The sequence below is a fragment of the Dryobates pubescens genome, chromosome 2 (genome assembly GCF_014839835.1).
Source record: "Dryobates pubescens isolate bDryPub1 chromosome 2, bDryPub1.pri, whole genome shotgun sequence".
Taxonomy (NCBI): Eukaryota; Metazoa; Chordata; class Aves; order Piciformes; family Picidae; genus Dryobates; species Dryobates pubescens.
The window spans coordinates 30,870,444-30,896,561 of NC_071613.1; the positions used below are offsets into that span (position 1 = coordinate 30,870,444).

A 26,118-nucleotide genomic window follows, 5' to 3' on the forward strand; every position below is an offset into this window, starting at 1 on the left:
TGAGCCCAGGGACCAGAAAAAACTTCTAGGAAAAGAGAGAAAAACAAAAACCAATTTGCAACATGAAGAATTTCCCACTGAGAATAAAAAGTCATTTATAAAGGATATCAAAGAGGCAGAAATAGCTGAAACTCCTCTGCTTAGAAGTGAAGAACAAAGAGAAGGGTTTACTCTAGAGACTGAACCACCACTGAGAAAAGATGTTGACCTAGAACTCCCTACTGAAGATGAGGAGATTCCCAGAGAAAAACCTTATGTATCTTTTAAACCATCTGTTCTTAAGCCAGAAGTAGTTGAAGAAAAGAAAGCAAGAGAAAAACATTTTGCAAAGGAAGGAGAACTTCATTATAAGGATAGCTCAGGAGATTTGTTGACTGAGAAAGCACTCATAAGTGATAAAATAACAGGCAAAAAGATTGTACCAAAGAAGGGAGAGAAAACTACCTTTAGCACACACTTAAAAAATGACAATATTGAACAGTCAAGCACTCCTGAAAAGCTGTCTGAGGATAAAGAAATTGCTACTGTGATTACAGGACAAGGAAAGGAAGGTAATGTTTTTGCAGGAGAACATGAAAAGGGGGTCAAAGATGAAAAAGCTGAGAGGTCTGAGTCAGTGAAAATTCCTATTCAGCCACTAAGAACACAAGATAAAAAACAGTGTCAAGAGGTTCATACCGTTCAGGACGAAAATAAAGAAATTCCATCTTTCAAAAGCAGCAAAGATAAAACTGAAGAAAAGAAACCCTCTATGACTGTAGAAGAAACAAAGCTTTCAGGAAAAGAACTTCCAGTGATAGAAAGTACATCAGATGAAAAAACAACTAAACCTGCCACTGGAAAGAGCACATCTGTTACCATAGAAAAAGACAAAGGAAAACTTTCAGACAAAATACCGCCAAGCAAAGGAATCCCTGGAAATGGAGAAGTTCCTTACTCCTCGAGCATAGGTAAGGTAGTAAGTCCCAAGAAATCAGAAGAAGACAAAGTACACCAGAAATCAGAATTTGCTCACACAGTTGAGCAGGTCAGGAGATTTTCAAGTGAGAACAGGAATTTGGATGCACCTGGGGAACCATGTGAAGTTCGGGATGTTCCTGTGAAGCCTCATGCAAAGCGAGGTGAGGAAGACTGCAGCCAAATTCTTCTACGAAGTGCTTGTACTATTTGCTTCAGGAGAATACCTTTCGCCATTGTGATGTTTTGGTTCTTTAACACCATTCACATTTCCATATAGTCTGTGACCTGGCTGTATTGACATTCAGTCACTCTGGCCATGTTTGTGTTATGTGTCTGTACATACATCTGTGTGATCACTGTTTTCATTGTTTTAGTCTTACATTCTTCTAAGACTGCATCAATCCTGTGTTCCATTGTCTTCTGAGAAAACTCACATTTTTTCCTAGTATTCATTTCCCATCCACTGCAATAAAAATCTGTCCTTAATTTCATTCATATGATTGTCCCAATAAAAGTATCAAAAAATAATGATGAAAAGCAGCATAACATGGGAAATATTTTCACAAGTCTGAGATGATTCATCACAAGTTGGGACAGCCCTCACTTGTGAGAGTATCACATTATCCTGAAACATATTTAATTTACACAGCTTATGTTTTTGTTGTCTTCATTATTAAAAGTGTGTGCTTTTTCTTAAAAAAAAAAAAGAAAAGCCTTGTAGCTTGCAGTGGGTAGTTAAGTTATTTTAGCTGACAACTGGGTATTGTTCAAGGGCCTAATTGTGAATAAAGTATCAGGGAGTGTCAGAATTTTACAAAATAATGGGCAAGCCAAAAAAAAAAACCACAGTGGAGCTAGGAGCTCTTCAGTTTCCTTTCAGTCCTTGTTGCTCAACATATCTTTCCCATGCTTCAAGATATTGAAATCACCATTGAGATATAGACAGTACACATTGTATGTGTGTATGTGTATATATATATGTATACATATATGTATACATATATATATACACACACACACATATATATGTGTATATATATGTTTACATCTTCCTTCCCTTCTATGTGTTTCTAACTAAAGGCAGAGAAAAACTTCTTTGTAATAGAAGTGTTTGTCTTAATTTTACTGCATATGCTTACATTCCTAATGATATTGCCATTCTACTTCAGAGGCCAAGCCGTCAAAAGAGGAACCTCCAAAGGGCATCAGTCCAATCAAAGGTAAGATGCTAAAAGTTAATACCTACATGCAAAAGTGATAAATCCAAATTAGTTTATTAATTTCTTAATCTGAATTACAGCCAAGAAGACACCTTCACCAGCAGATGCAGAAAGAAGGAAACTCAGGCCAGGCAGTGGTGGTGAAAAACCTCCTGAAGAGCCTCCATTTACTTACCAACTCAAGGCTGTACCACTGAAGTTTGTCAAGGAGATGAAAGATATAGTGTTAACAGAAGCTGAATCTGTTGGATCTTCTGCAATCTTTGAAGTCCTTATTTCACCATCCACTGCTATTACCAGCTGGATGAAAGATGGAAGTAACATCCGGGAGAGCCCAAAACATAAGTTTATTGCTGATGGCAAAGATAGGAAGCTGCATATTATTGATGTCCAGCTGTCAGATGCTGGTGAATATACTTGTGTATTAAAACTGGGGAACAAAGAGAAGACCTCTACAGCCAAACTCATTGTTGAAGGTATTCCCTGTTTCAAGTTTATCAATAATTCAAAGGCTAGCTACTCCTCAAGCTAGAAGTACTGGTACTTTGTGAATTTACAGCAGTTGGTAGAGGCATCCTTTTGCTTTGATCAATCACAGCATATATTTATTAAACATGTATGACATTTCTGCATCACACCTTCTGTATCGAAATGAGACAAACACAATTGTTGTGTTTCCCACAGAACTGCCAGTGCGGTTTGTGAAAACTCTTGAAGAAGAAGTTACTGTGATTAAAGGCCAGCCACTGTACTTGACATGTGAGCTTAATAAAGAAAGAAATGTGGTCTGGAGAAAGGATGGAAAGATCATCAAAAACAAAGCTGGAAAATTCGCTCTGGGTGTTATTGGGTTGTCACATTCCCTTACAATCACTGATTCAGATGATGCTGATACTGGCACTTACACTGTTACTGTGGAAGACACTGAGCTGTCATGCTCATCTTGTGTTAAAGTAGTAGGTAAGCAATCAAAATCATGCTTTTCTTTGGATTCCTGGGCATTTTTATTTTTATTTTTTTAATTAAAAAAGCTTTTTCTCATGGAATTACTATATAAATCAACAGATAAGGGGGGTTTTAAGTATTAAAAGCTTGCTTTAATAAGAAAAAATTTTGTTCATTCTATTTCCTCTATTTATGACCTGTCTACTTATAGAAAAAGTCCACTAAGCTGTATTTTTATGTAACCTTTTGTTGTGCAGAAGTTATTAGAGACTGGTTAGTAAAACCCATAAGAGATCAGCATGTGAAACCAAAAGGAACAGCTACCTTCTCCTGTGACATTGTCAAGGATACACCAAACATTAAATGGTTTAAAGGAGATGAAGAAATCCCTGCTGAACCAACTGACAAAACAGAAATCTTGAAAGAAGGAAATAAAATTTTCCTGAAAATCAAGAATGCTGGCCCTGCTGATATCGGGGAATATTCAGTGGAAGTTGAAGGTCGCCGATACCCAGCTAAACTGACCCTTGGGGGTAAGGAAACTTTTATTTATATTATAATTAATGAGCTCATAAGCTAATGTTCAAAAACCTTTAAGCAAGCAAAAAAGGTAACCTGAATTATTATAAAGCTCTATCAAAACTTGACCTAATTATAGATGTGTTTGTTTGTGCACTCTAGAACGTGAAGTTGAACTTCTGAAGCCATTAGAAGATGTTACAGTTTATGAGAAAGAAACAGCATACTTTGATACAGAAATATCTGAGCATGATATTCCTGGTGAATGGAAGCTGAAAGGAGAAACCCTGAGACCTTCACCTGTAAGCATCCATGAATTTCACAATACAGTTTATTGAAATTAAATGTGGTGAAAAGTCAGAATTGCAGAATCAGCCAGATTGGAAAAGACCTCCGAGATCATCAAGTCCAACCTATTACCTAATACCTAACTTCCCTTGACTCTTTACAACAAGATCTTTGTGGTCTGTCCTTGCTACTGAGGCCAGAACATAAAAAGACTAAACATTATGGTGACTGAAAAACACTGGGTCTCTAAGTAAGAATTATATTCTATAAAAGGGCTTTATTTTCTAAAATTATTACAGCACATTATTCAGACAATAATAAAAATATACTACATACATTGCTGTGAATGACACTGACACTTAAAATAAGGGTTGAATGCTGAAGAAATGTAGTCCATTTTTCTCATTGTGCTGACTTTCCTTGAAAAACAATTCCAAGCTCTCTAGCTGACTCTTTACTGCTTATAAAATGTTTGTAGAATCTCTTTAGTAACAGTACCTAGAAATAAGACACCGGCATTGTATTTACCAAAGTCTATAATCTCTCTAGACATGTGAAATCAAAACCGAAGGTGGAAAACGCTTCCTAACTTTGCACAAGGTCAAGTTAGATCAAGCTGGTGAAGTCCTTTACCAGGCACTCAATGCACTTACTACAGCGATCTTGACAGTGAAAGGTACAGTAAACCATGATGTGTGATAGCAGCTTAAACAGAGTTCATGTGGATCACATACCAAATGATGTGTCCTGTTGTGCTTTCAGAAATTGAACTAGACTTTGCCGTGCCCCTTAAAGATGTTACTGTCCCTGAGAAGCGCCAAGCAAGATTTGAATGTGTTCTTACTAGAGAAGCTAATGTTATATGGTCTAAGGGCACTGACATACTCAAAATTGGAGAAAAATTTGACATCATTGCAGATGGAAAGAAGCATATTCTTGTAATCAATGATTCTCAGTTTGATGATGAGGGAGAATATACTGCTGAAGTTGATGGCAAAAAGAGCACAGCAAGGCTGTTTGTGGAAGGCAAGTATCTTCTTATGAAAAAAAAAAAACCAACAACAAAAAACAACCAAAAAACCCCACCAAAAAATGCATGAAGAATGTATCTTTTAAAACCACATTAGTCTTTTTCTGATGGTATTTATGTATCTGCATTACAGGTGTGAGGCTGAAGTTCATCTCACCTCTACAGGATCAAACAGTGAAAGAAGGGGAGACAGCTCATTTTCAGTTTGAGCTTTCCCATGAAGACATGCCAGTGAAATGGTACAAAAATGACAAGAGACTCCATACAAGCAGAACGGTTTTTATTACTTCAGAAGGCAAAGTTCATAAACTAGAAATGAGAGAAGTAACACTTGATGATATCTCTGAAATAAAGGCTGTAGTCAAGGACATGAACACACAAGCAAACCTCAAAGTCTTAGGTAATTGATTTAAAACATATTACAATGTATAAACCATTTTATAGGTAGGAAGTGACAAAATACTGATGTCTTAGCAAATTTATATTACAAATTTACTGTTTCATATCTGTTGTGCCTTTTGTAGAGGCCGATCCTTATTTCACTGTGAAATTACAAGACTACAGTGCTGTGGAGAAAGATGATATTACCCTGGAATGTGAACTTAGCAAAGATGTGCCAGTGAAATGGTACAAAGATGGTGAAGAACTAATAGCTTCCAACAGAATTTCCATAAAAACTGATGGTTTGCGCCGCATCCTGAAGATCAAGAAGGCTGCAGAGAGTGATAAGGGTGTTTATGAGTGTGACTGTGGAACAGACAAGACAAGTGCTAACATCAGCGTTGAGTGTAAGTCATGATGCTCTGGTTAAGGGAAAGTACTAAAACCTTTGTAAAGTGGCATAGATGTTCTCTAGAGCAGAATACAAAAATTCGTACTGTTAGAAAAGATGCTGCTATGATGAACAGCTGAAATAGCTGGATTTATATTAGTATTTATAAGAGACAATACATCTTACAATATATAAATGGCTGTTATAAAGACAGTGACAATCAGTTATTCTCCATGTCCATTTATAGGAAGGAAAACAGTTTAATTCACTGTAACAGGTATCTGGGTTAATTACGAGGAAAAATATTCTTAATAAAAATAATTAAACTTTCAGACATATTTCAGAAGGAGGTTTTTGACTGCCCACATTTGCATCTTGTTAAAAAGAGGTTTGAAGTCCCTCCCTAAAAAAGGGATGAAGAGAAAGTTGAGAGTGTTTTCAGTATTCCATTTCTACGGTATCAACTGAGTGAGTAAACTGATGTCAACTTTTGCATCTTTTTTTTTTTTAATTTTAGCTCGCTTAATTAAAGTGGAGCGTCCACTGTATGGAGTGGAAGTATTTGTTGGTGAAACAGCACGATTTGAAATTGAAATTTCTGAGCCAGATGTCCATCCTGTATGGAAGCTAAAGGGAGAAACCCTAACACCTTCACCTGTAAGGAGCCTTCTTTATTTTTAGACCATAATTTACACAAGGGAAAAAAAATAAATCTATAATAATAATTTCTCTTGAGTTATTACTTAGTATATTCATATTGTGTGTTACTTTATCACCAGGACTGTGAAATCATTGAAGATGGGAAGAAGCATATTCTCATTCTTCATAACTGCAAACTTGATATGACTGGAGAAGTGTCTTTCCAAGCTGCTAATGCTAAAAGTGCTGCTAATCTGAAAGTGAAAGGTACAATCTGCACTTTGCCAACTTTTCCTGTGTATCTCAAGGCATTAGGACAACTCTAGCAGCAGAAAGGCTTATATGAATGTATTACTGAACTGAAATTGTTCTTCATTATTTCAGAATTGCCTCTCATCTTTATCACACCACTAAGCGATGTGAAAGTCTTTGAGAAGGATGAAGCCAAGTTTGAATGTGAGGTGTCCAGAGAACCAAAGACTTGCCGCTGGTTGAAAGGAACACAAGAGATCACTTCAGATGAAAGATTTGAAATTATTTCAGATGGAACAAAGCATGCTCTGATTATTAAATCTGTTGCATTTGAGGATGAAGCTAAATATGTGTTTGAAGCTGAGGATAAGACAACAAGTGGCAAGCTTATTATTGAAGGTTTGTCTGCCTTTGCCTTTCTTTCACAGATTTGCACCATAGTCCTTGAATAGTTTTTATTGTTGGCATGATTGTTAATGAAATATTATGTTGTTATAGGTATCCGCCTGAAATTCATTACTCCTCTCAAGGATGTTACAAAAAAGGAGCGAGAAACTGCCGTGTTCACTGTGGAACTCTCCCATGAAAATATTCCTGTTGTCTGGTTCAAGAACGACCAGCGATTACATACGAGCAAAGTGGTTTCTATGACAGATGATGGCAAATTCCATACTCTTACAATCAAAGACCTTACTATTGATGATACTTCTCAGATTAAAGTGGAAGCTATGGACAAATCTTCAGAAGCTAAACTCACTGTTCTTGGTAAGAATACCCAAAGTAATTTACATTAAAAGAGTCTTATTAGTGAAAATGTCTTGGGGTTGATTGTGGTTTATTTTGGTGGAGCTCTTTACTGGTTTGGCCTAAATCTGCTTTGTGGGGTTTTTTGACAGTTTTACAGTTTGGGTTTTTTCTTTGGGTCTCCATTTCCCCATGAACAAAGTAAAATTAAAATAACATTTCATGCCACTTGCAAAATTGACATTTAGATACTTAATATTAACTGTTAGATACTTAAGTGGCACTTTGAAATTCAGAACATCCAAGCAATGTTGTCAGTAATATTAATAGTGTGTTGAATTTTTTCTTAGATATTTCTTTTCTCTCTCTCATTTTTTTTTCCTTCACAGTAGAGTTGTGTAATATTAATGGAATTATAGAATGGTTTGGGTTGGAAGGGCCTCCAAAGGTCATCTAGCCCAGCCCCCTGTGCAGTAAGCAGGGGCATCCTCAACTAGATCAGGTTGCCCTGAGCCTTGTTGAGCCTCACCTTGAATGTCTCCAGGGATGGGGTCTCAACTACTGCCCTGGGCAATCTCTTCCAGTGCTCCACTATCATGGTAAAGAACTTGTTTGTAACATCCAATCTAAATCTACCCTTCTCTAGTTTGAAACCATTGCCCCTCATCCTATCACTACAGGCCTTTGTAAACAGTCTCTCTCCATCCTACTTGTAGGCCCCCTTCAGGTACTGGAAGGTTGTTATTAGGTCTACCCAGAGCCTTCTTTTCTCCAGGCTGAATAACCCCAGCTCCCTCAGCCTGTCCATAGTCATAAGGACTATGTTTAATCCTTCTTTCAGGGCATAAACAAGAAATGTATTTTGTGGTAAGAACTATGTGTCCTTTCTGAAAGGCTAGAATTTCAAACTGAAACATATCCTTTTTTTTTTTTTTTTTTTTGTAGAGGGAGACCCTTACTTCACTGGGAAGCTGCAGGATTATACTGCTGTGGAGAAAGATGAAGTAATATTACAATGTGAAATCAGCAAAGCAGATGCACCAGTGAAATGGCTGAAGGATGGCAAACCAATTACTGCATCAAAGAATGTTGTTATTAAGGCTGATGGTAAAAAGAGAATCCTTATCCTCAAAAAAGCTTTGAAGAATGACATTGGACAGTACACTTGTGACTGTGGTACTGATCAAACTTCTGCTAACCTCAGTATTGAAGGTATGGTTATTTTACTGCTGTGGTCTGTAGTAGAGATCTTTGGGTCTCTATTACAGGATAGGGAATGAATCACTTTTTGTTCTTTTTCTTCCAGATCGGGAGATCGAGATTATACGCCCGCTATACAGTGTGGAAGTGATTGAGACAGAGACTGCCCGTTTCGATATTGAAATCTCTGAGGAAGGTGTCCATGGTAATTGGAAGCTAAAAGGAGAACCCTTGACAGAATCAGCTGTAAGCAAATCTTTCAGGATCTTTCTCATGTGTGTTCCAGCAATTTGCAGGGATTTAGGTTGTGAAGGAAAAAGAGGTAGTTGCAGAAACTAAGTAAAATTGCTTTTCTGCTTTCAATAAGAGTCACTAAAAAAAAAAAAAAAAAGGTGTTTTTTTCATCAATAATGTTTTAAATGTAGTATAAATCTAAAATATTAGATTAAATAGATAAATAATAAATGGGTTTACATAAATAAGTACACCTTCTATTGCTAGTCTCTAACAATCGTGTATCCACGATGCAAAGACCTTGGGAAATTCATTTAAACATAATGGCATTTAAAAATAGACTTAAACATTGGGTTGTCTGCATTTAGCTCTGTTTTCTGAGGTATGTTTGCTTTAAATAGGTGTAGATCATATTTTCAAACTCTTTTCCATTATGATGACAGCTAAAATTGGTTTATAATGGTATAAGGTGTAGTAGAATACTCTTACTTCCTTTCTGTAAAATTAAGAAAGAATATAATCACGGCTGGCAGTAATTCAACCACTCTTTGATGTGAGGGTACCAATGTGAATAATACACAAAATTAGGAAATTACATGAAAATCAGTGTCTGAATTAGACAAAAAGGCCTCTGACTGGCCTACATGTAGATATATTGGCTAGTCAATCGGCACATGCCATTCAGCAATGCAAATATGTTGCTTCTTGCCCTCTCTAAGAGGAAATAAACAGTACTAGAAAGAGACATTGAAGGGAAAGACCTGTTTATGGAAGTTTGTAAGATATGTTGCAAGTGGCAGTGGGCCTCAGCATTGCGAAAGAAGGAGGAGATAACTGATGCATGGTATGAGGAGATGCAGGGGATACTGCAGTGAGGAGCCCAAAAAGGATACTTAAAAAGAAATATTTGGTTCACTTCTGTTTTTTTGTAGGAATGTGAAATCAAGGAGGAAGGCAAGAAGCACTTCCTTACACTGTACAATGTACGCTTAGATCAGGCTGGTGGTGTAGATTTCCAAGCAGCAAATGCCAAATCTGGAGCTCACCTTAGAGTTAAACGTAAGTGTCTTTTAAGCTGAAATTAATTAATTGAGTGAAAACATGGTACTTGTTGCCTCTTTACCTCTTTGTACTGGATGGACAAATCTCTACTGTATTGAACCTATAGCAATTATTTCCAGAACAAAAACTGAAGGATGAAGTACTCAAACCGCCTTATTTTTTTTTTAGTTAAGGAATGTCCTATAGGTTTTTTTTACTTTTCATATAGTTTATTCATATAGAAGAAGCAAAAATAAGAGGGCCTTGAAGATGGCCTCATGGTCTGGCATCGTATGTTGTTATGAAATCAAAGTATTACAAGCAAAGATTTTACTGCATTAAAGTATCACGTTTACCTAAGAGGATGGGATTACAGTGATATATGGGGATAGGGTTAAGATCTTGATGGACACAGACAGACCACACGGTTGAAGACCACTTGTTTCCCACTCCAATCCTAGCCTTTGCTATTTTGGAAAACACATGCCTTATCTCTCAAGAGGTATGTGAGGCTTGGCAGGGAGACAGATGTGCAGTAACTTTCCTGCTGACCTTGTTCAATTTAAAGAAACACACTCTGCAAATAGGAAATTTTAGGTGGCCAGCCCTCCCCCTGAAAACCCAGGGAGGCCTCTTCTATTTAGGGAATTTGAAGAGTGGCATTGCGATGTCTGTCTCTCTTGAGGGAAGCCACAATGGAGATTAGTACGTAAGGGCAGCAGCTCTCTCTTGGATAGAAGTGACTAATCTGAAAATTATGTCTTCTCTTTACCAAGCTCGAGTAATTGGCTTGCTGAGACCCCTCAAGGATGTAACAGTGACAGCTGGGGAATCCGCAACCTTCGACTGTGAGCTCTCTTACGAGGGAATACCAGTGGAATGGTTCCTGAAAGGAAAGAAACTAGAGCCCAGCGATAAGGTAAGGAAACAAAACTTTATTTTTCCTCGTGCTTCCTCTTCCTTCTTCTCCTTCAGTTTTCTTCCTCTTCCTTATTTCTTGTTTAGTCTCTACCAGTAGAAGTACTAAGACGCAGCAACAGAGTAGCTTTTATTTTTTCACCCAGAAATTCCAATATTCTGGAATACTACAAGTATTTATGGTACAAAGGGAAACTAAAGTTCCAAAATATCAATCAGTACAGCAGTAATTTTGTGCATGATTCTGTTGGAGATTCAGCCACAGGGATACTGAATGATTTTATGCTCAGGTTAATTGTAGTTAAAGTGAGAGAGTTTTGAAAGATGCTTTTATTCTCCTGAATGTTGAATTGTAGCCCAGTTCTGCATATAAGGGGATTAAGAGGATTCACATTCCATTTCAGGCATTCGTTCTGGTTCTCCAGATAACTTTCTGGGCAGATTTGCTTGTCAAGCACTTCTCACTAGCTATTTTTAACCCTTCATCAAGTGCTGGCTCTCAACTCTGAGATCTGATCAGCCTGGAATGCAGTCAGTTTAATATTCAAAGTTAATGTCAGGATAAATACAGAAAGAAATATAAAATATAAATTGATACCACTTATTTTAAGACCTCTTTTTCACATACTAGGACTAAGGAAAAGAATGCAAATTGGAAACCTCAGCTTAAGCAAACTTTTAAGGCATTACATGACCTAGCAAAGTTTTACACCCTGTAATAATGCTGCTAATAATACTTTGGTGCAGATTTTTTTTCCCCTTTTAAAATATATTTTTTAATGTGTTGTTCCTGGGATTTACTAAATCTTTCTGAGCTTCACCAGATTTACCTAAAAAATACACCACAAAATCTACAAAATAATTAAAAAAGAAACGGGGTGAGGGGAGGGGGAACTGATTGATTGTGGTCATAGGCAACCCTATCACAGCACCTAAGGAGAGACTGAAAAAAATTGAAACTCAGTAGATGTGACATTGTAATAAATCAAAGTAATATATTGTGAACCTCAGAATAAAAACATGAGAAGTGCAGTGTCTTCATAGTTTAATAGCTATTACTGCCTGGCAAGTAAAATATTCTGTGTTCAATAGTCTCTATGATGGAACATTATATTGTTCTTATCTGTCTTAGCTATCATTTCAATTACAGGATAAAGAAATTCATATTTTCATTCAATTTACACATATTGTCAAAACAGTCATTTTCAGCTGAAATTTTATCAAGAAGTAGTTTCAAGTAAAACATATCTTTACTTGATGTATCACTTTCTCTTCATGTAAAACACTTATGGCTATCTTTAAGAATCAGTCTAATTTTGAAGTGTTTCATTTCAGCAGTTTTTAATTTAAACCATTATTTTACCTATGTGTCTGGCATTTAGCTCTACATATATAGCATTTATTGAAGTGAACTCTTTGTTTAACTTTAATGATTATCTTGATCAAATACATTTTTGGCTTTATCTCAATCTCTTTCAGATGAGCATTCATTAGATCTAGTTTTCAGGGACACAATGACCATCTGGAAGGAAGCACAGTCTCTTCCTTGCCTCCGAAGCAAAAGGGACTGCCTTCTCAGAAGTAGCTTAATCTTTCATGCTTCTTCCTTAGCAGAAGCTCACTTCTTCCCTTTGTTTTTCTAAACCAGCATCTACTACATGATCCCATACTTCTCTGAAAATAAATGGATAGAATTCTTCAAGATCTGTATCAAAATTCACAGCATGAATGAGTAGCAGCCCTTCTAGGCTACAATGCAGGATGTATGCTTTGACCCTCCAGGTCCACTCTTAGAGAAAAAGGGCTGTTTGTGTAGGATTAGTTCAATTCAGACTCGTGATTGGATTGCAAAGCAGTTTCAGCAGTAGGTCAATGTGGAAATGTTGGGGTTTTTTAGAGAGTTTTCTACCAAAATCTAGCAAAATTTATTAAAGATTCTATGAAGTGAGTCTCTTTATATTTCTAAGTGTTTTCACTTTAGATACAGCCAGGATTAATAACAACCATCTTCCATACATTTACATATTTTCATATATATTAGTACTTTGTTCAAAATAAACATGATCTCCAGTCAGCCTCATTGTGAACTTTGATAATAGATTTGGGGTTTCTAATACAAGAACACAAATAGCTTTAAACAAGGAGGTGTTTAAAATTACAATTTCATGTAAGTGAAAATACAAGACAAATTATTCTCAAAAAAGGGTACGGTCAAAATTTCATATACAATTAAACAATCAAATTGCACAGGTAATAATATATAGCATTCTTATTTCATTAAATATTTGTTGTAGATACTTACAAAAGGGTTTTTTAATGTGTTTTATAAGGTTGTCACACGTGCTGAAGGGAGAGTTCACACACTTGTTTTGAGAGACGTAAAGTTAACAGATGCAGGAGAGGTCTCACTGACAGCAAAAGATTTCAGAACTCAAGCAAATCTTTTTGTGAAAGGTAAGTCAGTCATTCTAATTACACTATGGTCAGTATTAATAGCCCATTCAAGAATCACCCTGGTAAAGCATGTTAATATACACCACATGTCAAATTAGCAGAATCATACATATACTATTGGACTGGTAGATAACTTTCCTGATTTAAAAAGCCACTTAAACCCTTTATGCTTCACAGAAGAGCTGATTAAAAGAAGTACTGGAAACCTGTCAGACATAGGCGATAAATCAATTCATTAGTATTTCCAGGACTTCACTGCAGAATTAAACATTCAATTGGCCCCAGAAGAACTTGCAAAAACTCCTGATGTTTTTTTCAGTTCTTCAGGATATCCAGAAACCTGTGAAAGAACAATTACACTGTCAAATGACATAACATTGACTGTATACTCACTTGCATTACCTGAAAGCTGTGTATGGCTAAGAAGTAAAAAAAAAAAACACTTCAAAACCCCCAAACAAACAAACCAACCCACATCTTTCTAACTAATGTAGCAATTCAAGGAAAAAAATGTAAAATTTTCTTAAGTTAAGAGTACAACTTCAGAGTTACTGAGATCACATGGGTATAGTTCAGCTAAAGAAACTGAGTTGCAAAGGCTTGTGATGGGTAAAATCCCCATGGACAAGGCTATCATTCAATTTAACCTTAGAGAAGCCTGAAAATGAGGAAATCTGTTCAATTAACTAAACAAGCCTGGGCATTAAAATTAAAAGTATAAAATACATTCAGAAGAGATGTTTCAGAGCCTTTTTGATCCAGAAAAATCAGTCAAAAGTATGGGACAGTTCTATACAAGCAGAGAGTTGGCTACAATTTAGATCTTTTCTATCAAAAATCTGTTTCTTTCAGAACCCCCAGTTGAATTTACTAAGCCACTTGAGGACCAGACTGTTGAAGAGGAAGCCACTGCAATACTGGAATGTGAAGTTTCCAGGGAAAATGCAAAAGTTAAGTGGTTCAAAAATGGAGAAGAAATTCACAAATCAAAGAAGTATGATATAATTTCTGACGGCAGGGTCAGAAAACTCATTATCCATGGCTGCACACTGGATGATGCGAAAACATACACCTGCGATGCTAAGGATTTCAAGACATCCTGCTTTCTCAATGTGGAACGTGAGTAATTTACCATTTTCTACAAAATGTCTTAAGAGCTATAAATGCTATATACTGGTATTTATGACTGACGATAACATCAATGTCTGCAATTTATTCTTATTTACCAGACACTTTTCCCTAGTGAAAAGGTTCTTTTCTCTTACAGCTATTCGCCTGGAGTTCCTGAAACCCCTAACTGACCTTGAAGTTAAAGAAAAAGAAACTGCTCGGTTCGAATGTGAAATTTCTCGTCCGGGTGTCAAGGTCAATAATGATATTTTTTAATCTCAACCAATCTTTCTAATGGAGTGGTTTTTTTTTTTTTTTTTAATTGATGACTTTATTATGCTGTTACAAAAGAAAGCACTACTGAAATCTGTGATAAGTATGTTACTATTAATAACCATGTTTATGCGTTCTAAAACAGGTGAAGTGGTTTAAGGATGGCATGGAAATTAGAAAAGGCAAAAAGTACGACATAATTTCCAGAGGTGCAGAACACATTCTTGTTGTCAGTAAATGCGTCTTTGATGATGAAGCTGAATATGCCTGTGAAGCAAAAACAGCTCGAACTTCAGGCCTACTTACAGTGATAGGTAAACAGAGTGTTTTAGAATCCAGCCTATGAATAAGAAAAACTTTTGAGGGATGAGAGGTTTTGATCATCTGTTGAAATTCTTGTTACAGAGGAAGAAGCTGTTTTCACCAAAAATCTTCCTGATCTTGAAGTAAATGAAAATGACACTATAAAACTCATCTGTGAAGTTTCAAAGCCTAATGCTGAAGTTACATGGTTTAAAGGAGATGAGGCAGTTCCTGATGGTGGTAGATTTGAACACATTTCTGAAGGCCGAAAGAGAATCCTTCTCATACGTAATGCTCATCCTGAAGATGCTGGCAAATATACTTGCAAGCTCCCAAGCACTAGTACAACAGGAAAACTTACTGTACATGGTAAGAGAGTTATTTTTGTGGCTTCGTATTTTGGGGGGGGGGGAATTTCATAACTAAATAAATAGATAAATCAGGAGGAATACACATTTTGGTTTATTGAATTCTTAAGTTAAAAAATAAAATATATATCTATCTATAAAAATGCTTTCTTTCAGAACTTGCAGCAGAATTTCTTACCAGACCACAAAATCTTGAGGTGCTTGAAGGAGACAAAGCTGAATTTGTCTGTTCAGTATCCAAAGAGGCAATTGAAGTACAGTGGCTATGGGGTGACACAGTCCTGGAGCCTGGTGATAAGTACGACATCATTTCAGATGGAAAAAAGAGAACACTTGTGGTTAAAGACTCTGTTCTTGGAGATGCAGGAAAGTATACCATCATGGTTGGTGAATCTAAAGCTACAGCACGATTAACAGTGATCGGTAAGCTCTATTTTATCAATGTGCAGGTGCATGTTTTGTTGCATTGGTTATACTACATGATGTCATATTTCTTCTTTTTTCTTAACTCCAGAAAAACTCAGGATTATAACTCCTCTTAAGGACCAAAATGTTAATGAGGGTCAAGAAATTATCTTCAATTGTGAAGTCAATAAAGTAGGTGCCAAAGAGAAGTGGTACAAAAATGATGAGCCAATATTTGATAGTGAAAAATATATTATTGTCCAGAAGGATTTAGTTTACACTCTCAGAATCAGAGATGCACAGTTGAAAGATCAAGCTACTTATACTATCTCACTGTCAAACCAAAGAGGTGAACACGCCAAAAGCTCCGCTTCTTTAACTGTATTAGGTAAATAGTTTGTGCTGTATTAAAATTATTTAATCACCTCACATTAAACTTCACATCAGAATCACGAGGATGTAAACTAAAGAGTTTGGTTGGTTTTGTCTTAACAGAGGAGGATCTCAGAATTGTGGAGCCCCTTGAAGACATTGAGACCATGGAAAAGAAAACTGTCACATTCTGGTGCAAAGTCAATCGCCTTAATGCAACCCTCAAATGGACAAAGAATGGTGAAGAGATCACATTTGACAGGCGCATTTTGTACAAAATTGATAAATACAAACACTCACTCATTATTAAAGACTGTGGGTTTATAGATGAAGGTGAATACACTGTTACTGCTGGACAAGACAAATCTGTTGCAGAGCTTCTCATCACAGAAGCACCGACAGACTTCATTGAACATCTCCAGGACCAGACTGTCACTGAGTTTGATGATGCTGTCTTTACATGCCAGCTTTCCAAGGAGAAAGCCAGTGTAAAATGGTACAAAAATGGAAGAGAAATTAAAGAAGGCAAAAAGTATGTATATTTTCTTAGTCATATGCTAAATATGCTTGCTTTACTTTGCTACTTTGCCTGAAATAATAAAGTACTGCTGCTCTTCTGCCCCATAAAGATACCAATTTGAAAAGGATGGAAATCTGCACAGATTAATCATAAAAGACTGTCGACTAGATGATGAGTGTGAATATTCCTGTGGAGTGGATGACAGGAAATCTAGAGCAAGGCTTTTTGTTGAAGGTATGTATAAAATCAAATAGGATTTATTTCTTCAGTATTTAGTAATAATGGAATCAATACACAAAAAAACACCAAATGGATTGACATTTATTTCAGAAATCCCTGTTGAGATCATCCGACCACCCCAAGATATTTATGAAGCTCCTGGTGTAGATGTCATCTTCATGGCCGAGTTGAACAAAGATGGTGTGGAGGTTAAGTGGTTGAGAAACAACATGATTATCGTTCAAGGGGACAAACATCAGATGATGAGTGAAGGAAAGGTCCACAGGCTGCAAGTGTGTGAGATAAGGCCTCGTGACCAAGGGGAATACAGATTTATTGCCAAAGATAAGGAAGCTAGAGCTAAGCTTGAATTAGCCGGTAAGTTGCTTGCTTTGTGTTTCTTTTATAAAATCATAGACTGCTGAATAAACTGTTTAAATAGTTGGGGTTTGTATTTCAAATAGTTGAATGAAAATGAATAGACAATCAGTCTGACAGACATGCAAGTCTGTTAAACTGTATGCATTGTAGTAAAGGCAAAAAACAGTTTTTATTATATCATGCTGACCCGACTTTTGAGGAAAATATAGGTCACTTTTCATTGTCTATACCAAAGGGCATAAAAGATACAGAACCTTTTCATTGGGTCACTGCAAATCTGGGACATGAAAGTTATATTGCCTACTCATCCCAGTCATATAAGACTGAAGTTCTTACTTTGTCTATTTTACTTGATCGCACCAATAAGCAACACCCTTTTCCCTCATTTTGTGGGAGAGCACAGTACATACCAACCAGCCTGAGTTTCTTTCTCCAGAACAATCCAACAAGTGTATGAAGGATTTGCTTAGAATTCACATAACAACACCTTTTGCTTTTCTACATTAGCTTCTTTGCTGACTACAGAAATGTAGATTTTATATATATGTAAATACTTACCTCTCCCATTGATCTTCCTCAGCTGCACCTAAAATCAAGACTGGTGATCAAAACCTTGTGGTTGATGTTGGCAAGCCTTTAACAATGACCGTTCCATATGATGCCTACCCAAGAGCAGAAGCTGAATGGTTGAAAGAAGAGGAAAATCTGCCCACAACAACTGTTGATACAACAAATGACTGCACTACCTTCAAAATTCATGAAGCAAAGAAATCAGATAAGGGAAGGTACAAGGTTATACTTCGAAACAAACATGGCCAGGCAGAAGCATTCATCAATGTAGAGGTCATTGGTATGTACTCCCTTTTTATAAAAGCCTACTTTATATGTATTTAAGACAGTGCAGGGAAAAAATAAAAATGCATTGCCCTAAAATATTGTCATATCTTTGTTAGATGTTCCAGGTCCAGTTAGAAACTTGGAAGTCACTGAAACTTATGATGGTGAGGTTGGCCTTGCTTGGGAAGAACCAGAAAGTGATGGTGGAAGTAAAATAATAGGCTACGTTGTTGAAAGACGTGATATCAAGCGTAAAACCTGGATTATGGTCACCGATCATGCTGAAAATTGTGAATACACTGTTACTGGACTTCAAAAGGGAGGAGTGGAATACCTCTTCCGAGTTAGTGCACGGAACAGAGTGGGTACTGGTGAGCCAGTGGAAACAGAGACACCTGTGGAAGCTAAGAGCAAATTTGGTGAGCAAAATATATGAAAAACTCAATGTTTGATGACAGTGTGAGAAAATTAGTACAAACTCCAAAACCAGGTTCCTAACACATAGCTTATTTTTGCTTCTTCTCCCTAAAATAAATTGCAGATGTTCCTGGTCCTCCTCAAAATGTGGAAGTTACTGATGTGAACAGATTTGGAGCCACACTTACATGGGAACCACCTGAGTATGATGGAGGTTCTCCAATTATTGGCTATGTTGTGGAACTGCGCAGCAAAGGGTCCATCAAATGGGAGCCAACTATGACCACCGGAGCTGATGAACTGTCATCTGTCCTGACTGATGTTGTGGAAAATGAGGAGTATTTCTTCAGAGTAAGAGCTCAAAACATAGTTGGAGTTGGCAAACCAAGTCCTGCTACACGTGCAGTAAAAATTATGGACCCAATCCGTAAGTATGCAAGCACCAATTGCAACTGCATTATGACATCTCTCATATTTCCACTGTTTATGTACAATATGTGTAGGAATGTTCAACTGAGAAAAAACATGTGCTGCAGATAACATGTACAATTAGAGTACTTTGCTACCATTTGGTTCAGTTATAACTGCAAATAATTTTGCTTTGAAATTGGGATCCAACCCCAATTTCAAAAGTGTAATTTATGAAAAGGTATGCGGTTTTTTTTTATAAAGAGTACTTTTAACTATATAGAGCTAATATACAGAACTATACTCTATGCATTGTGAAATTTATTTCTAATTATTTTCAGAGAGACCAAGTCCTCCCATTAACCTTGAACATTCAGATCAAACTAAGACATCAGTGCAGCTCATGTGGGAACCTCCTCTCAGTGATGGAGGAAGTCCAATTTTAGGCTACATTATTGAAAGACAAGAAGAAGGGACAGACAAGTGGATTCGCTGCAACACAAAACTAGTACCTGCTCTTACATTTAAGGTAAGATGTTCTGTTCACCAATAAAGTACCCAGAATGTGTAGATCACCCTTAACATGAGGTACTAAATTATTCTTTTTGCTCTTTAGGTAACTGGACTGAAACCAGGATCCAGTTACTACTACAGAGTCTCAGCAGAAAACGCAGCTGGTGTGTCTGACCCAGCAGAGGCTATTGGGCCATTAACAGCAGATGATACTTTTGGTAAGCCATATGCTATTTATTGAAGAAAATTAATCAGCGAGGAATCCTAGTGTATTTTTTCACTAGATAACTGTGATGACCAGTAGTATAAAAAGCCTTAGACCTTTGAGATTCTGAGCGATTTCTCCTAATTCAGCCAGTAATTATCTGTACTGTTAGGTAGAGTCCTGTAACATTGTCTGAAGAGCAAGGAATGACCTTTTGTCTTCTGACCTATCTTTTTGGGAAGTAATAGAGGAGAGACAGGCACCAAAAAAAAAAAAAAAAAAAAGTTTGAAACACAAAGTTGTTAGGTGAACCAGATCTACTCAATAATGCTAAGCTGATTTATCATCTCTCATATTTCTAAAAAAAGGTTTAGCCAGAAGAGGTGGGGAGTGATAAGCCACAGCTAGGCCAAACAGCTCCAATCTGCCGGCTTATATACAGTCAGAATCAGCCTCTCAATACAGCTATCACTAGCCATACTCAGAACATCTGAAAATATTTCACTGAATCCATTTTACATTTTTTCCAGTGGGACCTACAATGGACCTAAGTGCATTTAAAGATGGGCTGGAAGTTATTGTCCCAGAACCAATCAAGATCCGTGTTCCTATAACTGGCTACCCTGTGCCAACTGCCACATGGTCTTTTGGTGATCAAGTCTTAGAAGAGGGTGATCGTGTAACAATGAAGACCACTGCCTCCTTTGCAGAACTTATAATTAGTCCAAGTGAACGTCCAGACAAGGGAATTTATTCCTTAACATTAGAAAACCCTGTGTCATCTGTTTCAGGAGAAATTAATGTTAATGTCATTGGTAAGAGGACATGTATATATTCTAGTAATAATATTCCTTGTCTTGCTAAAATCTAATTATGTTAATAATGTGAAATTACACATCTTTCAGTAAGGCAAGTATACTAAAAATATAACTAAAAACTCACAATCTGTCCACCATAATAGCTCTTTTCAATATCCAGCTTTGGTTTTTTAGGGAAGAATGACTAGAAGAACAAGTCTTCTATGAGACAGATTACAGAAATTGCCTGTCAAACTCCAAGTACAAAATATTTAATACAATGTCTGTGATTTCTAGATCGTCCAAGTGCACCAAGAGAACTTAAAGTCTTGGACATAATCAAGAACACAGTACAGCTGTCATGGGAACCTCCAGAAGATGATGGTGGAAGTCCAGTTACTGGCTATTTAGTTGAAAAACGTGAAGTAAGCAGGAAAACATGGAGCAAAGTAAGTTCATTCTTTCTCATTTCAGTTTATATTAGCCATATTGTTTCCTCATATACTACTGAATTTTATGTCTTATTTTGGTAATTGCGCTTTGGAAACAAATTTTAGAACTATATTTGAGCTTTCCTTCTCTTCAGGTTGTGGATCATCTTGATGACCAAGAGTTCACTGTACCTGACCTCATCCAGGGAAAAGAATATTTATTTAGAGTTTCTGCATATAATAAATGTGGCCCAGGAGAGCCTGCATATATTGATGAACCTGTAGATATGTCAGCACCAGCAAGTAAGTTAACATTTTCACATGGTTGCTGATTTTTCTGTTTCTGAAATCTTGTTAATTTTCTCCAAAATAAGATGTAAAAAAAAATAATCTTCCTTAGACTGGTTTCTAAGACCCCATATGTTTTCATTTTTCCAATAGCGGTGCCTGATCCACCAGAAAATGTTAAATGGAGAAATCCAACATCAAAAGGAATCTTCCTGACTTGGGAGCCTCCCAAATATGACGGTGGTGCCCGCATTAAGGGTTATCTGGTAGAAAAATGCCAACGTGGAACAGACAAGTGGGAGATATGTGGGGAACCTGTTGTTGAAACAAAGTAAGTAAATTAACATCAGCATGTATATCCTTTTAACTAATGGTGCTCTCCTCACCACTTTACATATCTGATTATTCTTATTTCTAACAAACAGAATGGAAGTAACAAAACTCAAGGAAGGGGAGTGGTATGCATATCGGGTTAAGGCTTTGAACAGAATGGGAGCTAGCAAGCCAAGTAAGCCAACAGATGATATTCAGGCTATTGATGCAAAAGGTAATTACTTAAATCACTGAATTACAATAGCTGCTTTATTTTTACTAGTCTCTGAAATGCTGTTGCTATAACAATGACTTTTTTCCCCTCTCTCCTAAATCAGAGGCACCCGAAATTTTCTTAGATGTGAAGCTTCTTGCTGGACTTACTGTGAAAGCTGGAACTAAAATAGAGCTACCAGCTAAAGTAACTGGAAAGCCTGAGCCCCAGATTACTTGGACCAAGGCTGACAAAATTTTGAGACCTGATGACAGAATCACCATTGAAACCAAACCTAACCATTCTACAGTCACCATTACAGATAGCAAGAGGAGTGACAGCGGAACCTATATTATAGAAGCTGTAAATTCCAGTGGACGTGCTACTGCTACTGTTGAAGTTAACGTTCTTGGTATGCATGTATTTTATGTCATTTCTAAAAATCATTAGTAATATACCAAGATATGAAAACAGAAGATTAACATTTATATCTTGTCCTCTACAGATAAACCTGGTCCACCAGCAGCATTTGATGTATCAGAAATCACAAATGAATCTTGCCTTCTGACATGGAATCCTCCACGAGATGATGGGGGTTCTAAAATTACCAACTATGTCCTTGAGAAAAGAGCTACAGACAGTGAAATATGGCACAAGCTGTCATCAACTATAAAGGATACAAAATTCAGAGCTACCAATTTAACTCCTCATAAAGAATATGTGTTCCGAGTCAGTGCTGAGAACATGTATGGTATTGGGGAGCCAGCACAATGTAACCCCATCATTGCAAAATATTCATTTGGTTAGTTAATTAAATTAATGTTAAATTGTTAGAATATTTTAACAGAGAAAGAAAAAACACCACATGTGTGATGGCTTTGTTTTTTGTTTTGTTTTCTTGAATTTATTTATACAGATCCACCAGGCCCTCCAACAGGTCTCCGGCCTACAGAGGTCACTAAAGACTCAGTCACCTTAACCTGGAATGAACCAGACGAAGATGGTGGCAGCCCTATAACTGGCTACTGGGTTGAAAGATACGATCCTGAGCAGGACAAATGGATAAAATGCAATAAAATGCCAGTGAAAGATACAACATTCAAGTAAGACTATAGTCAATTTAGCCTGAAATACGTCACAGAGACACAAAAATGTAACAATAGCTTTATAAACAACTCTTACATTGTTTTTACTCTTTTTTCACTAGCTTATATTCAGCTAAAATCTGGTGGCTTTTTTTTTTTTTAATAATTAGCTTTAAACCAGGATGTCTTTACACAAGAATTGAATCATCCCTTTTCTTTTTTCATTAAAAATAATTAAAAAGTTATACTTAATAGTTTCTGTGGTATGTTATGCTTAAATAGCAGTTTGCCAAAACCTTGAGGTTTGTTTCTCCTGATACTTGTTTTAATTAACTTAGGAACATACAAAAACATTAATTTCAGTGTCATGGTGTGCCATTTTACTATTGCCAATATACATATTTTGAATGTTCACCATTTCATAAAATGTCTCTAGCAGTAATCTGGGTAATTTTAGATTTTCCAAGTAAACAGTAGTAGAAAGAGAGAGAATAACGTTTTAAGTACAAGTTAAGGTGTAGATTTGGTTTAATCAAACTTAATTTTCATTTCCAGAGCTAAAGGTCTTACAAATAAGAAGAAATATAAGTTCCGTGTCTTGGCAGAGAATCTTGCAGGACCTGGAAAACCAAGCAAGGAAACAGAGCCAATCCTAGTGAAAGACCCAATTGGTATAATAAATAGTTTTAAAATGCTTTCATTTAACAATAAAATAAATCTTTGTTTTCAATCATGTAATTAATATTGTATTCCTGTCTAGATCCACCATGGCCTCCTGGAAAGCCAACTGTGAAAGATATTGGCAAGACGTCATTAAGACTGAACTGGACAAAGCCAGAACATGATGGAGGGGCAAAGATTGAATCTTATGTCATCGAACTGTTGAAGACTGGAACAGATGAGTGGGTGAGAGTGGCTGAAGGAGTTCCTACAACTGAACACTTCCTCAAAGACCTTATGGAGAAACAAGAATATTCATTTCGTGTAAGAGCTGTGAACAAAGCCGGCGAAAGTGAGCCCAGTGAACCCAGTGACCCTGTGCTATGCAAAGAAAGGCTCTGTGAGTATTATTTCAGTGTGCTGTTACCTCAAGTACACTGTCTCTTTGTAGACGCCCCATTTCTGACTCCCTGTGTAGATACCAACTGAACTCTTGCAACGCTTGAGAGCTATTAAAATCTGTCCTGCTTCAACTAAGAAAACACACAAAGTTTTAATAGCATTTTCTGAGATCTTCAATGGAAAATATGCTAACATGCTTTATCTTCTTTTTCTCTTTTATAGATCCTCCTTCACCACCTCGGTGGCTTGAGGTTATTAATATTACTAAAAACACAGCAGATCTTAAGTGGACAGCACCAGAAAAAGATGGAGGTTCTCCAATTACCAACTACATTGTTGAAAAGAGAGATGTAAGGCGAAAAGGTTGGCAAACAGTTGACACAACAGTCAAAGATACCAAGTACACAGTGAGCCCACTGACTGAAGGTTCATTGTATGTGTTCCGTGTGGCTGCTGAAAATGCCATTGGACAGAGTGATTATTGTGAAATTGAAGATTCAGTGCTTGCTAAAGATACTTTCAGTAAGTTTCATATTTGCTTACTTAGTGATAAACAGAAGCAGCTCACATGTAACAGATACTTCTAACATACAGATTTTTTCTTTAGCAACACCTGGACCTCCATATGCTCTTACAATAGTTGAAGTGACAAAAGGCCACGTTGATTTGAAATGGGAGCCACCTAAGAATGATGGTGGGAGACCAATTCAAAGGTAATTTCATTTTTAGTTTGTGTAGTGTTCCTGTGGATGAAGATCTTACCATAAACTGTTTCTCTCAAAATATTTACATTTTGAAAGGACATATTTTATATGAAAAAGAAGTGGATAGGTGTAAAAGAGAAGCCATGTGGTCAAAGCAATGAAGAGTTTAATTTTAGCACATAGAAATTATGCAAATATAAATAATCTAATATGCTTGAACAATTAATATGTTGTCAACTTCATAACAGCATCAAATCAAACTGAAGTATATATAAAATATGAAAAATAATGCAACCACACTCTCCAGGGTTTTAGTCACTTAGACTTTCCTTCTGCCATAGTTTCTCATTCACACTGCATACACACAACTAAGATGACACCTCATCTCTTTGCTGTTCATTCTCTTCTGTATTACGCTTTTCAGACAGACTAGTCCAAACTAGTCCTTTGAGTTGCTTCAAACTTGTACTTTTCTTGGTTTCTGAAGTATCTGTCATCTGAAATTTGCACTGAAGGCCACTTACATCTTTCATCTTTATATTTTCACTCTTTGTCTCTTTCTCAATCACAGTAAACATATCTTAGACAAACTGACAACTACTGAGATTCGTCTGAAGCTACAGAAGTCACTTAATTCAAATTACTTTCCCTTAGCCTGTCATAGGCAGAATGTTGACAGTAGAGTAACTCACAGATAATATTTACAAACTTGCAAAGAAGCAAATATAGCATGAAGATTCTTTCACCTCTGCAGCTTTCTAAAATCTGAGAACACAGCAGAAGTTCAGGAAGTGGCTTTGAGAATTTGATCTGTGTGAAACTGTTAGCTCAAGTCCAATACCTGCCAGGGCTACAAGAACTAACTGGCTGATGTCTGAAGTAAAATTCATTGAATCTGTCACACGTGACTCTACTTTTCCACTGGCCAGACTATTTTATTGAGTTATTAAGTCTCAAGTGTCCTAGTTTCAATGCCTACTAACATTTTCTCCAATTCACTCAGATATGTTATTGAAAAGAAAGAAAAACTAGCCACTCGTTGGGTAAAAGCTGGCAAAACAGCTGGTCCAGATTGCACTTACAGAGTGACTGACGTCATTGAAGGTACAGATGTACAGTTCCAGGTTCGTGCAGAAAATGAAGCTGGATGTGGTCATCCCAGTGAACCAACTGACCTCATTCATATTGAAGATCCAACAAGTGAGTATCAGTATAATAGAAAGTGTATGGATTATGGAAACAGTATACCATGTAGAACAGATATTCTGGGAGAAAAAAAACCAAAACACTATTTTCCATTTCTGCAGGCCCTCCTTCACCTCCTCAGGATTTACATGTCACAGATGCAGGTCGAAATCATATTTGCATTGCATGGAAACCACCTGAGAAGAATGGTGGCAGCCCTATTATTGGGTATAATGTTGAGATGTGCGAAGCAGGAACAGAAAAATGGATGCGGATCAATTCTCGTCCAATAAAAGATCTAAAATGCAAAGTGGAGGAAGGTGTTGTTCCAGACAAGGAATATGTGCTGAGAGTCAGAGCTGTCAATGCTGTTGGAGCTAGTGAGCCATCAGATGTCTCAGAAAAAGTTGTTGCCAAGGACCCAGACTGTAAGAAGAAATTCCCATTTTTTGTTTGTTTTCTTTCAGATGTGCATAACTGAAAAAAATAACAA

General features: G+C 36.8%; 1 protein-coding gene across 1 annotated transcript in view; it reads left to right on the forward strand.

The window, feature by feature from the left end:
• Positions 1-26,118, forward strand: part of TTN (titin) — a 242,619-nt gene that overhangs the window by 139,820 nt on the left and 76,681 nt on the right. Inside the window, exons 158-203 of the mRNA XM_054173069.1 lie at positions 2,130-2,180; positions 2,261-2,656; positions 2,865-3,140; positions 3,383-3,658; positions 3,807-3,946; positions 4,482-4,608; positions 4,695-4,958; positions 5,096-5,362; positions 5,487-5,750; positions 6,252-6,391; positions 6,514-6,640; positions 6,758-7,024; positions 7,124-7,390; positions 8,315-8,581; positions 8,676-8,815; positions 9,736-9,862; positions 10,621-10,763; positions 13,093-13,216; positions 14,069-14,335; positions 14,484-14,581; positions 14,745-14,913; positions 15,005-15,271; positions 15,427-15,693; positions 15,785-16,063; positions 16,171-16,579; positions 16,677-16,801; positions 16,898-17,164; positions 17,748-18,017; positions 18,121-18,423; positions 18,546-18,848; positions 19,171-19,358; positions 19,446-19,560; positions 20,078-20,362; positions 20,642-20,793; positions 20,931-21,078; positions 21,217-21,394; positions 21,489-21,610; positions 21,714-22,001; positions 22,095-22,391; positions 22,506-22,692; positions 23,230-23,345; positions 23,435-23,734; positions 23,959-24,258; positions 24,344-24,449; positions 25,444-25,640; positions 25,748-26,053. Coding sequence (XP_054029044.1) covers positions 2,130-2,180; positions 2,261-2,656; positions 2,865-3,140; positions 3,383-3,658; positions 3,807-3,946; positions 4,482-4,608; positions 4,695-4,958; positions 5,096-5,362; positions 5,487-5,750; positions 6,252-6,391; positions 6,514-6,640; positions 6,758-7,024; positions 7,124-7,390; positions 8,315-8,581; positions 8,676-8,815; positions 9,736-9,862; positions 10,621-10,763; positions 13,093-13,216; positions 14,069-14,335; positions 14,484-14,581; positions 14,745-14,913; positions 15,005-15,271; positions 15,427-15,693; positions 15,785-16,063; positions 16,171-16,579; positions 16,677-16,801; positions 16,898-17,164; positions 17,748-18,017; positions 18,121-18,423; positions 18,546-18,848; positions 19,171-19,358; positions 19,446-19,560; positions 20,078-20,362; positions 20,642-20,793; positions 20,931-21,078; positions 21,217-21,394; positions 21,489-21,610; positions 21,714-22,001; positions 22,095-22,391; positions 22,506-22,692; positions 23,230-23,345; positions 23,435-23,734; positions 23,959-24,258; positions 24,344-24,449; positions 25,444-25,640; positions 25,748-26,053 — 9,972 coding nt within the window. The remainder of the gene's footprint in view (positions 1-2,129; positions 2,181-2,260; positions 2,657-2,864; positions 3,141-3,382; positions 3,659-3,806; positions 3,947-4,481; positions 4,609-4,694; positions 4,959-5,095; positions 5,363-5,486; positions 5,751-6,251; positions 6,392-6,513; positions 6,641-6,757; positions 7,025-7,123; positions 7,391-8,314; positions 8,582-8,675; positions 8,816-9,735; positions 9,863-10,620; positions 10,764-13,092; positions 13,217-14,068; positions 14,336-14,483; positions 14,582-14,744; positions 14,914-15,004; positions 15,272-15,426; positions 15,694-15,784; positions 16,064-16,170; positions 16,580-16,676; positions 16,802-16,897; positions 17,165-17,747; positions 18,018-18,120; positions 18,424-18,545; positions 18,849-19,170; positions 19,359-19,445; positions 19,561-20,077; positions 20,363-20,641; positions 20,794-20,930; positions 21,079-21,216; positions 21,395-21,488; positions 21,611-21,713; positions 22,002-22,094; positions 22,392-22,505; positions 22,693-23,229; positions 23,346-23,434; positions 23,735-23,958; positions 24,259-24,343; positions 24,450-25,443; positions 25,641-25,747; positions 26,054-26,118) is intronic.